General features: G+C 51.8%; 1 protein-coding gene across 2 annotated transcripts in view; it reads left to right on the top strand.

Moving 5' to 3' along the window:
- Positions 1-4,065: 4,065 nt before the first annotated feature.
- Positions 4,066-12,458, top strand: part of gmcl1 (germ cell-less, spermatogenesis associated) — a 58,271-nt gene continuing 49,878 nt past the window's right edge. For both annotated transcript variants that reach the window (XM_060856434.1, XM_060856435.1), the window contains exons 1-2: positions 4,066-4,342; positions 7,704-7,827. In XM_060856434.1, coding sequence (XP_060712417.1) covers positions 4,167-4,342; positions 7,704-7,827 — 300 coding nt within the window. In that variant the 5' untranslated portion in view covers positions 4,066-4,166. The remainder of the gene's footprint in view (positions 4,343-7,703; positions 7,828-12,458) is intronic.

Raw genomic sequence — 12,458 nt, 5'->3', positions numbered from 1 at the left:
GAAATAGCAGGGCATCGTGAAAGAAATTGTCCTATTGGGCAGACGCAGAATGGGTTCAGGAAGGACAGGTCATGCTTCACATATCTTTTGGAATTCTATGAAGACATTTCAAGCAAGGTAGACAACAGGGACCTAGTGGATATGGTGTACCGAGATTTGCAAAAGGCCTTTGACAAGATACCACACAGGAGGCTGCTGCATAAGATAAGGATGTGTGGTGTTAGAGTAGAGTATTAGCCATGGAGAGACGATTGGTTGACTGACAGGAAGCAAAGAGTGGGGACAAATGAGTGATATTCTGGCTGGCAATCAGTGACTAGTGGTGTGCCTCAGAGATCGGTGTTGTGGCCACAATTATTTACAATTTAGAGAGATGATTTGCAGTTGGCGACCACGTGTCTGTAGGTACAACAAGTAATGAGGAAGGCAAATGGAATTTTGTCCTTCATTGCTGAAGGGGTTGAGTTTAAAAGCAGAGAGGGAATGTTACAGCTGTACAAGGGGCTGGTGAGGCCACACCTGGGGTACTGTGTGCAGATTTGGTCTCCTTACTTAAGAAAGGATGTCCTGGCACTTGAGGGGGTGCAGGAGGTTCACAGGGTTGATTCCAGAGTTGAGGGGGTTGGCTTATGAGGAGAGACTGAGGAGATTGGGATTATATTCATTGGAATTCAGAAGAATGATGGGGGTGGCGGGGGATCTTATAGAAATGCATAGAATTATGAAGGGAATTGATAAAATAGAAATTGACAGGATGTTTCTACAGGTGGGTGAACCGAGAATAAGAGGGCATGGCCTCACGATTAGAGGAAGCAGGTTTAGAACTGTACTGAGAAGGAACATCTTCATCCACAGGGTTGCTAATCTATGGAATTCCTTGCCCAAGGAAGCAGTTGATGCTACTTCAATAATCACTTTTAAAGCTAAAGTAGATACTTCTGTGAAAAATAAAGGAATTAAGGGACATGGTGAGAGGGCGGGTAAGTGGAGCTGAGTCCACGAAAGGATCAGCTGTGATCTTATTGAGTGGCAGAGCAGGCTCGAAGGGCTGAATGGCCTACCCCTGCTCCTGGTTCTTAAGGTTTTGGAAGGATTCCCGAGGAGGTTAATGTGAATGATCGCAGGGATGAAAGGCTTGTCGTGTGAGGAGCGGTTGATGATTCTGGGTCTGCATTTGATGGAGTTTAGAAGGATGAGGGGAATCTGACTGAAACTTACAGAACACTGATCTGTCTGGACAGAGTGGTCACAAAGATGTTTCCACCAGTAGCAGAGACTAGGGCACAGCCTCAGAGTGAAGGGACAACCCTCTCAAACTGAGATGAGGAATTTCTTCAGCCAGAGGCTGATTAATCTGTGGAATTCATTACCACAGAGGGCTATGGAGGCCATGTCTTGAATGTATTTAAGACAGAAACACAGAACCTTGATTATTAAGGGAATCAAAGGTTCTGTGGAGAAGGGAGGTTAATGGAGTTGAGGAACATATCAGCCATGATCAAGTAGCAGAGCAGTGGATGGGCCAAATTACCTAATTCTGTTCTGATACCTTTTAATCAGCTGATAGTTACATCTACATTAAGAGCCAGTTTGGGTGGAACAGATTGCTTGGCCACACCAGAGACCGCGTTTTGTGGAGGTCTGGAAATGTGACCCAGAGATGTGTTCTTGCTGTGCATTGGAAGGATTGACACCCTGGCAGTACCTGATGAAGGGCTCTGGCCCGAAACGTCGAATTTCCTGTTCCTTGGATGCTGCCTAATCTGCTGTGCTTTAACCAGCAAGATAATTCAGCTCCTGCCAGAAAAGTCCATTTTCCTGCTCCTCGAATGTTGCCTGACCTGCTGTGCATTTCCAGCAGCACTCTCATCTTGACTGTAATCTCCAGCATCTGCAGTCCTCACTTTCACCCTGGCAATTACCTCTTCCTGTGGATCAAGGCAGTCAGTCGACCTGCTAAGTGCATTCTAAATCATTGAGGGCAAAGAAATGAAACATTTACATTCCAAATGTTTTAATTAAAAATGAATCACTGCTGCTGTTCAATCAGAGATGACCCCCACCCGATTGTCTGAAGTGATTTGCAAGAGATTCTGCTCTTTGTCCTGTCACAGGAAGTTTGGGTCCAGCTTGCTGTATTCTCCATGGCAGGGAAGAGATTACTTACACAGAGTACTCATGGGGGCAGCTGCAACTGCAGCTCCGAAATGCTGCAGCAAAGATGCGGAATGACAGATTGCTGTCAATCCTCACAGTGAAACACAGCTACATCTACCACATTGACATGCTTTCACCATCTCTGGGAACATCTGTGAGTCTGAAAGACCTGCTAAATTCCTCCGGGGTTCTGCTGATCAGATGTTCCAGCCTCTGCATCCTTTTTGTTTAATTCGAGTGATTTTCCCATGGCCTAAGGTACACAAGGTCCAGTGCATCAGCCACTCAGGAAGAGAAGCAAGCTATTCACACCCTCTCCCTTCTCCTCCAATTGATTCAATCTTCGTGAATCCCTTTTGTCCCAATAAACCCAAGTGTCCATGAACAAGACAAGTTTGGTAATTTTTCAACTGCTTCTTGGGACGTTGTGGTTCAGATTACCACTGTCCTTTCTTTGAAAGGATGCATTAAGATGTCCGCTCTTAATCATTCTGATCTTCCCAAGCCCTGGCCCCCATTCAGTTTCAACAATGGTGTATCCAATCCGGTCTAGTTATTTACCACTTGCATTGTAACTGTGGTCTTGCCTTGAGAAGACCTATGTGGAGGTGCTGGTGTTGGGACTGGGGTAGGCAAAGTCAGAAGTCACACAAAATCAGGTTGCAGCCCGACAGGTTTATTTGAAGTCCCAGGCTTTCGGGACACTGCTCCTTCGTCAGGTCTTTTTGATCAAGAAGAGCACGCAGACACAGAATTGAAAGGCAGTGAGCTCAAAAGCTCAAAGAATGCTCCCTGGGTCTGCGTGGGTTTCCTGTCACAGTCCAAAGACGTGCAGGTCAGGTGAATTGGCCATACTAATTTGCCCATAGTGTTAGGTGCATTAGTCAGAGGGAAATGGGACTGGGTGGGTTACTCCAGAGGGTCAGTGTGGACTTGTAGGGAATCTAATCTAATCTCAAAACTGGTGTGAGTGGAATGTGGAAGCAGGGGACAATATTCGACACTCCACTCATGGCAGCATCAGGAGGGATATGGGCCAAGCGCTGGCAAACGGGACAAGATCCATTCAGGATATTGGCTGGGCATGGACGGGTTGGACTGAAGGGTCTGTTTCCGTGATGTACGTCTCTGTAACTCAGTGTGACGAGGTGTGAGGGCTACGCCGGAGGACGGGATGGGGACGCGACGGGACGGGGCCGGAGTAACTCCTGCAGGAGCCGGCGCCGTGAACCCGGGGGGCAAGTCAACGAATGACACGAGGCCGGGCGAGGACCCAGCGGGATGGCCCGAGGAACCACAGGCTTTGGGAGGGTACCCCCCCCCTCACCCCGAGGTCGGGGGAGGGGGCAACGCCACGAAAAGCCTGCGATCTCGAAAATGCCACGCCGGCGGTTGGTTTTGTCGTACTCGGTCCACCCCAGTCCAACATCATGGGGAGTAGTGGCCTCACAGGGTCAGGGGGTGTTGGGAGGGTGGGCGGGGTTGTGAATTTCGGTTGCGCACCCGGAATAGGGCAGCGGTGCGTCCTCGCTTTAAGAGGGAGGCGGGCTGTGATTGGTGGAGGCGGGCTGTGATTGGTGGAGAGCTGGGATGTGATTGGTGGAGGCGGGCTGTGATTGGTGGAGGCGGGCTGTGATTGGTGGAGAGCTGGGCTGTGATTGGTGGAGAGCTGGGCTGTGATTGGTGGAGGCGGGCTGTGATTGGTGGAGGCGGGCTGTGATTGGTGGAGAGCTGGGATGTGATTGGTGGAGGCGGGCTGTGATTGGTGGAGGCGGGCTGTGATTGGTGGAGAGCTGGGCTGTGATTGGTGGAGACGGGCTGTGATTGGTGGAGGCGGGCTGTGATTGGTGGAGGCGGGCTGTGATTGGTGGAGAGCTGGGCCCCACCCCCTTCACCCCCAGGGCGGGGACAAGATGGCGGCGAGCTGGTGGAGGAGGAGGCGGCGCCGGAGGAGGAGGAGAAGCTCCGATTGACAGAGAGGGAGAGGAAATAAAACCCCGGGAAGGTCAATGGGCGGCCTAGGCAGCCGGCTGGTGTCCGCCGCCCTCCCCTCGGGCGCCTCCGAGTGCCAGTGCCAGTGCGAGCGGAGGAAGCGCAAACGGCGGCGCGGGGAGGAGGATGGAGACGACGACGACGACGACGAGAGCGGGAGGCCCGAGGCCCTGGAGGCGGCCGGGCCGCGGAGGTGAGGGGCGCATGCGCAGCGTCTCCCCCCTCCGGCGGCGGTGGGTCACGTGGGGGGGGGCCCGCGCGCTGGAGGTAGGTCACGTGCCCCTCCACAACGTCGCGGGCGGCACTGGGCGCATGCGCGACGTGCCCGGGTGTGAGTCACGTGACCCCCCTATCAGCTGGGCAGTTCTGGTCCACTTGGCCCCTTGTATCTTTCCAAGCCCAGTGCAGGGAGGTTGCTGCACACCGCAGGCCTCTGCACTGAGCTTCCCCAGAGCAGGCATTTGCGCACTGGTGCCTTGCCCTAACTGCAGGAAAAGTGGAATTGTAGGGTCCTCCCACCTCCAGTGGTTAGCAGGAACCAAATGGGTAGAAGGGCCTCAGTGCATGCTGCAGATCCCTCCCTAGCCCACCTCAATACCTGTCCTCTCCCATCATTGATAGCTTGACTTGTGCCCAGCTGGGAGTGGATTCAGAGTTCCCAGAAATGTGGGCGCCCCTTCCTCCCCCAGTCCAGGGTCGGTGTGTCCCGTTTGGGAATATTCTGATTGGTTTTGAGTCCTGTATCCTGATGTTAGAGGCGGGCGGGGGGGGGGTGTCTGGAATAGGTTTCCACGAGTGGATTGGAAATGAAGGATTGAGGGTCTGTGTTCGATGGAGTTCAGAAGGAGTGAGGAGCGATCTGATGGTCGCATTGGGAATGCTGGGTACAGTGCCGATCCAAAAGGTTTTTCCATGCGGAGGAGATGCTGGTATCCAAGGGCAAAACCTTTCAGAACTGACGTGGGGAGCAATTTCTTCAGCCAGAGGGTAGTGAATCTATCGAATCATTACAGCAGAAGGCTGTGAAGGTCAAGTCATGGAGCATTTTGAAAACAGTCATACTTTGGCTCCTGATTTGGTAAAGGGATCATTGGTTAGGGGAGAAAGCAGGAGACTGAGATTGAGAAACATTTCAGCCATGATTGAATGAGAGAGTAAACTTGATGGGTCAAATGGCCTAATTGGACTCTCATATCTTCTGGCCTTAAACCAGTCGTTCAGGAAACAGTGCATGACGCTGAGTTCCAGACAGACTGACCAACATGCAGAGAGGAAGGAGATAGAGTGACCATTGCCAGCCCATTCATGCTCTCAAGAGGAGCCTGATCGCACTTGAAACATGCTCCTTTTTTCTCTCCCTGTGGATGCAGCTGAACTTGTTTCTCCAGCACATTGTTTCATATTCCAGTATTTGCTGTCAGTCCAGGTTCTATTAACAGGGAGGCCATTCTGCCCGTTGAGCCTGCTCTGCCATTCAGTAAGGTCACAGTTGATCAAACTGCAACTTTGAAGCCACATTCCCACCTATCTCCGATAATCTTTCACCCCCTTGCTTGGCAACTATCAATCTGCCTTTGCCGTACAACGATTTATTGCCTCTTTTCTTGAAAAGGCTCAAAGAGTAACTACCCTCGGAGAGCAAACAATTTCACTAAACTTATTGTGAATGGATGATATTTCATTTTCAAAGCCAATAAGATCGTGACAGTGGATTCTTGGAAAACTTCCTCTCTGCGTCTACCCTGGCAAGTCCTTCAGGGCCTGACAAGTTTCATTCAGAGTGCCCCCCCTCCAACCCACCTCCCCCAAATCTGCTGCATCCCAGTTGGTCAAAATCTTGTCTGTCCCAAGTCTTCCCCAATTGACTATCCATCCTTTGGTGAACCTTGTATGAACTGTCTCCAACGCATTTATCCCCTTCCTGAAATGAAATGATCAATGTGCACAGTCCATCAGTTGGGATCTGTTGTTGAAGATTCCTGAAGAAGGGCTGATGCTTGAAACGTCGATTCTCCTGCACCTTTGATGCTGCCTGACCTGCTGCGCTTTTTCAGCTCTGACCTCCAGCATCTGCAGTCCTTACTTTCTCCCACTCTTGATACTTTGCCAAGCTGTTCCTGTTCAGGAGCCAGGATTTGATTCCAGCTGATTTGCTGCTCCCTACACAATGACCTGTTCTTTTTCACAATAACTTCACACTTGGCACCTTATCCAATGTCTTGTGGAAATCTAAAGTACAGTACACCCACTGATGGTACTGTATCCACAGCATGTGTTGTCTCTTCCAAAAAATCTCCAGTCAATGGATCAGTCTTTGTTTGATATTCTGCCCTGTTCCCTCACTGCCCTTTGTCTTCACACAATTTTACTCTATTCCTTCAAGCTCAATACTATCTTTGATATGTCTGAAAATTCATAGATGGTACTTCATCTCTTGGAAGTTAGTTTTGTTGTTGAAATATGGGAGAATAGGGTTGAGAAAGCTGTCAGCCATGATTGAATGCTGGAGCTGACTCGATGGGCTGAATGGCCTAAATTCTGCTCCCACGTCTGAGGGTATCCATTCTCGGCATTGTGAAATAACTCCTCAACTATCTGTCACTACATTGCTGTTGACTGGTCGTTTACTAACTTACTCTACGACAATCTCTCTGAAATAATTTCTTCAAAAAAAGTCTCACCTCCACTCTGCTTGGTGTGATTGGTTACTTTCAGAGAGTCCCTATAGTGTGCAAGCGGACCATTCAGACTCTGCAAACAATATCCCACCGAGACTAATTCTTTAACCTAGCTCTGTCACCCTGCATTTCCTATGGATAATCCATCTCGTCTACACATCCCTGGGCTGTGGGAGGATGTGCAAACTCCAGACAGTCACCTGCGGCTGGAATCAAACCTGGGTCCCTGGTGCTGTGAGGCAGTAGTGCTAACCACGGAACCACTATGGTGCCCCATTTTGAGGTTGCTTTGTTTGCGAGAGGTGCTTCTGAGCAGGATATTTATTGTGGGATGGAACATACATGAGGCAAGAGAGTCCTTTGATCGCTGGTTGGTGGGTGTGATGGTCAGACCTATCCTTCAGTAATTTGGACACAGACCCAGGTGAGGATCCTGTGCTCGAGGTTAAGAAAGGTAACCAGTAGCTGAGCATTCAGTGGCAGTGCCCGATTCACTGTAAACTTCAGGAAGACAGAGTGCTGGAGGATGATCTTTGTATGAGGTACATGAGAGTCCAGCTGCAGGAAACCAGCTCATGCAGTTTTTTCCCTGGGCAGACTGCTGGTGACCCTGAAAGGTTGGAGGCTGCTGCAAGTTTCAGAACAGCAAACTGTGAGGTTTGGAGAAATGCTGAGGACTAGTTTTGGGCATGTAGCCATCAGGTCCGACTCAGGGAGCTTGGTCAGTTCACGCGGCACTGTGAGTAAATCTCAGTCTCCAGAGCATGCTCCACCTTAGTATCCCAGCTGATTAAAGAACCATCCCACATGTCTGCTGCATCATGATCTTGTTTTAGTTGTATTATCACAGCAGGCTCCATTCTCTTCATTTCACAGGAAAAAGTTGAAAAGCACTTCCAAGTATATTTACCAAACTCTATTCCTCGCTGGTGAAAACAGTGACATCACCATCTGTGCTCTGGGACAGGAATGGCATCTTCACAAGATTTACCTCTGTCAGGTAGGATATGTCCACCTTCACAGGGTGTCCCTGTGTCAGAGAGAGAGGGCACTGCCCCCCTTTACAGGGTGTCCTTGTGTCAGAGAGAGGGCACTGCCCCCCTTTACAGGGTGTCCCTGTGTCAGAGAGAGAGAGGGCACTGCCCCCCTTTACAGGGTGTCCCTGTGTCAGAGAGAGAGAGGGCACTGCCCCCCTTTACAGGGTGTCCCTGTGTCAGAGAGAGAGAGGGCACTGCCCCCCTTTACAGGGTGTCCCTGTGTCAGAGAGAGAGAGGGCACTGCCCCCCTTTACAGGGTGTCCCTGTGTCAGAGAGAGAGAGGGCACTGCCCCCCTTTACAGGGTGTCCCTGTGTCAGAGAGAGAGAGGGCACTGCCCCCCTTTACAGGGTGTCCCTGTGTCAGAGAGAGAGAGGGCACTGCCCCCCTTTACAGGGTGTCCCTGTGTCAGAGAGAGAGAGGGCACTGCCCCCCTTTACAGGGTGTCCCTGTGTCAGAGAGAGAGAGGGCACTGCCCCCCTTTACAGGGTGTCCTTGTGTCAGAGAGAGGGCACTGCCCCCCTTTACAGGGTGTCCCTGTGTCAGAGAGAGAGAGGGCACTGCCCCCCTTTACAGGGTGTCCCTGTGTCAGAGAGAGAGAGGGCACTGCCCCCCTTTACAGGGTGTCCCTGTGTCAGAGAGAGAGAGGGCACTGCCCCATTTTACAGGGTGTCCCTGTGTCAGAGAGAGAGAGGGCACTGCCCCCCTTTACAGGGTGTCCCTGTGTCAGAGAGAGAGAGGGCACTGCCCCCCTTTACAGGGTGTCCCTGTGTCAGAGAGAGAGAGGGCACTGCCCCCCTTTACATGGTGTCCCTGTGTCAGAGAGAGAGAGGGCACTGCCCCCCTTTACAGGGTGTCCCTGTGTCAGAGAGAGAGAGGGCACTGCCCCCCTTTACAGGGTGTCCCTGTGTCAGAGAGAGAGAGGGCACTGCCCCCCTTTACAGGGTGTCCCTGTGTCAGGGAGAGAGAGGGCACTGCCCCCCTTTACAGGGTGTCCCTGTGTCAGGGAGAGAGAGGGCACTGCCCCCCTTTACAGGGTGTCCCTGTGTCAGAGAGAGAGAGGGCACTGCCCCCCTTTACAGGGTGTCCCTGTGTCAGGGAGAGAGAGGGCACTGCCCCCCTTTACAGGGTGTCCCTGTGTCAGAGAGAGAGAGGGCACTGCCCCCCTTTACAGGGTGTCCCTGTGTCAGAGAGAGAGAGGGCACTGCCCCCCTTTACAGGGTGTCCCTGTGTCAGAGAGAGAGAGGGCACTGCCCCCCTTTACAGGGTGTCCCTGTGTCAGAGAGAGAGAGGGCACTGCCCCCCTTTACAGGGTGTCCCTGTGTCAGAGAGAGAGAGGGCACTGCCCCCCTTTACAGGGTGTCCCTGTGTCAGGGAGAGAGAGGGCACTGCCCCCCTTTACAGGGTGTCCCTGTGTCAGGGAGAGAGAGGGCACTGCCCCCCTTTACAGGGTGTCCCTGTGTCAGGGAGAGAGAGGGCACTGCCCCCCTTTACAGGGTGTCCCTGTGTCAGGGAGAGAGAGGGCACTGCCCCCCTTTACAGGGTGTCCCTGTGTCAGGGAGAGAGAGGGCACTGCCCCCCTTTACAGGGTGTCCCTGTGTCAGGGAGAGAGAGGGCACTGCCCCCCTTTACAGGGTGTCCCTGTGTCAGGGAGAGAGAGGGCACTGCCCCCCTTTACAGGGTGTCCCTGTGTCAGGGAGAGAGAGGGCACTGCCCCCCTTTACAGGGTGTCCCTGTGTCAGGGAGAGAGAGGGCACTGCCCCCCTTTACAGGGTGTCCCTGTGTCAGGGAGAGAGAGGGCACTGCCCCCCTTTACAGGGTGTCCCTGTGTCAGGGAGAGAGAGGGCACTGCCCCCCTTTACAGGGTGTCCCTGTGTCAGGGAGAGAGAGGGCACTGCCCCCCTTTGCAGGGTGTCCCTGTGTCAGGGAGAGAGAGGGCACTGCCCCCCTTTGCAGGGTGTCCCTGTGTCAGGGAGAGAGAGGGCACTGCCCCCCTTTGCAGGGTGTCCCTGTGTCAGGGAGAGAGAGGGCACTGCCCCCCTTTGCAGGGTGTCCCTGTGTCAGGGAGAGAGAGGGCACTGCCCCCCTTTGCAGGGTGTCCCTGTGTCAGGGAGAGAGAGGGCACTGCCCCCCTTTGCAGGGTGTCCCTGTGTCAGGGAGAGAGAGGGCACTGCCCCCCTTTGCAGGGTGTCCCTGTGTCAGGGAGAGAGAGGGCACTGCCCCCCTTTGCAGGGTGTCCCTGTGTCAGGGAGAGAGAGGGCACTGCCCCCCTTTGCAGGGTGTCCCTGTGTCAGGGAGAGAGAGGGCACTGCCCCCCTTTGCAGGGTGTCCCTGTGTCAGGGAGAGAGAGGGCACTGCCCCCCTTTGCAGGGTGTCCCTGTGTCAGGGAGAGAGAGGGCACTGCCCCCCTTTGCAGGGTGTCCCTGTGTCAGGGAGAGAGAGGGCACTGCCCCCCTTTACAGGGTGTCCCTGTGTCAGAGAGAGAGGGCACTGCCCCCCTTTACAGGGTGTCCCTGTGTTAGGGAGAGGATGCTGGCACCTCACTCTGTGTCATGTGGAGAGAATGTTTTGACCTTGTTCTGAACCCCATCAAACCGCCCCTGGTGAGGGACAAGGAGAAATGTCTGAAAATGGTTGGACATCTGTACTCCTTTTGTGTTGGCCTGTCACTGAAGACCAATCTGATGAGACTGTTGTGGTTTCTGGAGATTGGGGATCGGCAGACTGGATTGCACTGTGAAGTACAGGTCAAATATCAACCATCATCTTCCTGAGCCTTGAGAGGCAGAATAGTGTGCTCCTTCCCTGATGACCTGCATTATTTCCCAGCTTGAAAAGCCTGCTGTATCACAGAGTCATACAGTCATACAACACTGAAATAGACCCTTTAGTCCAGCCACTCTGTGCTATGTCATAGTCCCAAACTAAACTCCATCCCACCTGCCTGCAATTGGCCCATATCCCTCCAAACCTCGTATTTTCAGTTCATTCATGGGATGAGGGCATCGTTAGTTTGGCCAGCTTGTGATGCCCATCCCTCATTACCCAGAGGGCAGTTTGGAGTCACCCACATTGGTGGAGCTCTGGAGTCACATGTAGACCAGACCAGGTAAGGATGGCAGTTTCCTTCCCTCAATGGCAAGGGTCATTCATCAAAGTGCCTTTTCAACATTGTACCAGGATTCACAGCCTCCACTTTGTCTGCAAGTTCATTCTACACACAAACCACTCTCTGTTTCAAAAACATCACAAAGCCCCACCATGATCTTTCAAAATCTTTCTCATCTCACCCTAAAACTCTTCTGCCGAGTCTTCAAAAGCCACATGCCACCCACCTTGTGAATGTCTGTCTGTAAGGTCACCCTTCAGCCTCCTCTGCTCCCATGACAAAAATCCCAGCCTCTCCAACCTCCCATTATACCTCAAACTCTCAATTCCCAGCAATATCCTGGTAAATCTCTCTCAACCCTCTCCAGCTTGATAATATCCTTCCTGCAACAGGGTGACCAGAACTGGACACAGTGTTCCAGAAGGTGCCTCACCAACATCCTGTTCAACCTCAACATAATACCCCAACTCTGATACTCCAAGGTGTGAACATTGAAGCCAACTGTGCTAAGTGCTTAGTTAACCCCCGTATCTGTATGTGAAGCAGACCTCCGATAATTATGTACCTGAACCCCTGATCTCTCTGCTCAACGACACTGCCCAAGGTCCAACTTCTAATTTTTAGTTTTGTCTTTGTTTGGTTTACCAAAATGTAAAACCTCATATTTATCCAAATTAAACTCCATCTGCCACTCTTCATCATCCCTTTGACCTAATTGATCATGACCTTTTTATAATCTTAGATAACCTCCTTCACGATCCACGATACTATCAACCTTGGTTTCATCTGCAAACTTAGTAACCATGCTTTCAGTGTTTTCATCTCAATCATTTCTGTAAATGACAAACAAAAGTGGATCTAGCACTGATCCCTGTGGAACAACTCTGATCACAGGTCACCAGCCCAAAAGACAACCCTCTACCATTTAGAATGGAATAGAAAAATACTGCACAATGTGGACCACAATGTTGTGCCGAGATTTAACCCTAATGTAAAACATAGTAACTTAACCTGTGCACCCCTCAACTCACTGCTATCCATGTGCAAGTCCAGCAGTCCCTTCAATGACTCCAATAACTCTGCTGGTAGCAAAGTACTTGACCAATTTCAGATCCATCTCAAACAGAAATTCAGGAAATGAGACTTCACCCTGCCAGTGCTAAAAACACCAACTGGTGAGAGAGGGAGAGCAATGTCAGAAAAACAGCAAGGATGCAGACAGCAGAGACCAGCATCCAAGAACAACACCAACTGAGAGCTGTGTGATACAAGGGCGGAGGAAGGAATGACAACATAACAGCAGTGTGAGAGAGGAGGAGATCAGCAGGGACTGTCAGAGAGAGAGAGAGACAAACAAACAAAGCAAGAGTGAGAGATGAGTACAGGGCGAGAAAGAGAGATGGGGGGAAATGAGAAAGCAATAAGCAGCAGTGAGGCAGGAAGAGAACAGTGCAGAAAGACAAACTAGCTGGAGTGTATGAGGGAGT

The sequence above is a fragment of the Hemiscyllium ocellatum genome, chromosome 48 (genome assembly GCF_020745735.1).
Source record: "Hemiscyllium ocellatum isolate sHemOce1 chromosome 48, sHemOce1.pat.X.cur, whole genome shotgun sequence".
Classification (NCBI taxonomy): domain Eukaryota; kingdom Metazoa; phylum Chordata; class Chondrichthyes; order Orectolobiformes; family Hemiscylliidae; genus Hemiscyllium; species Hemiscyllium ocellatum.
This window is presented reverse-complemented; position numbering and strand designations above follow the sequence as displayed.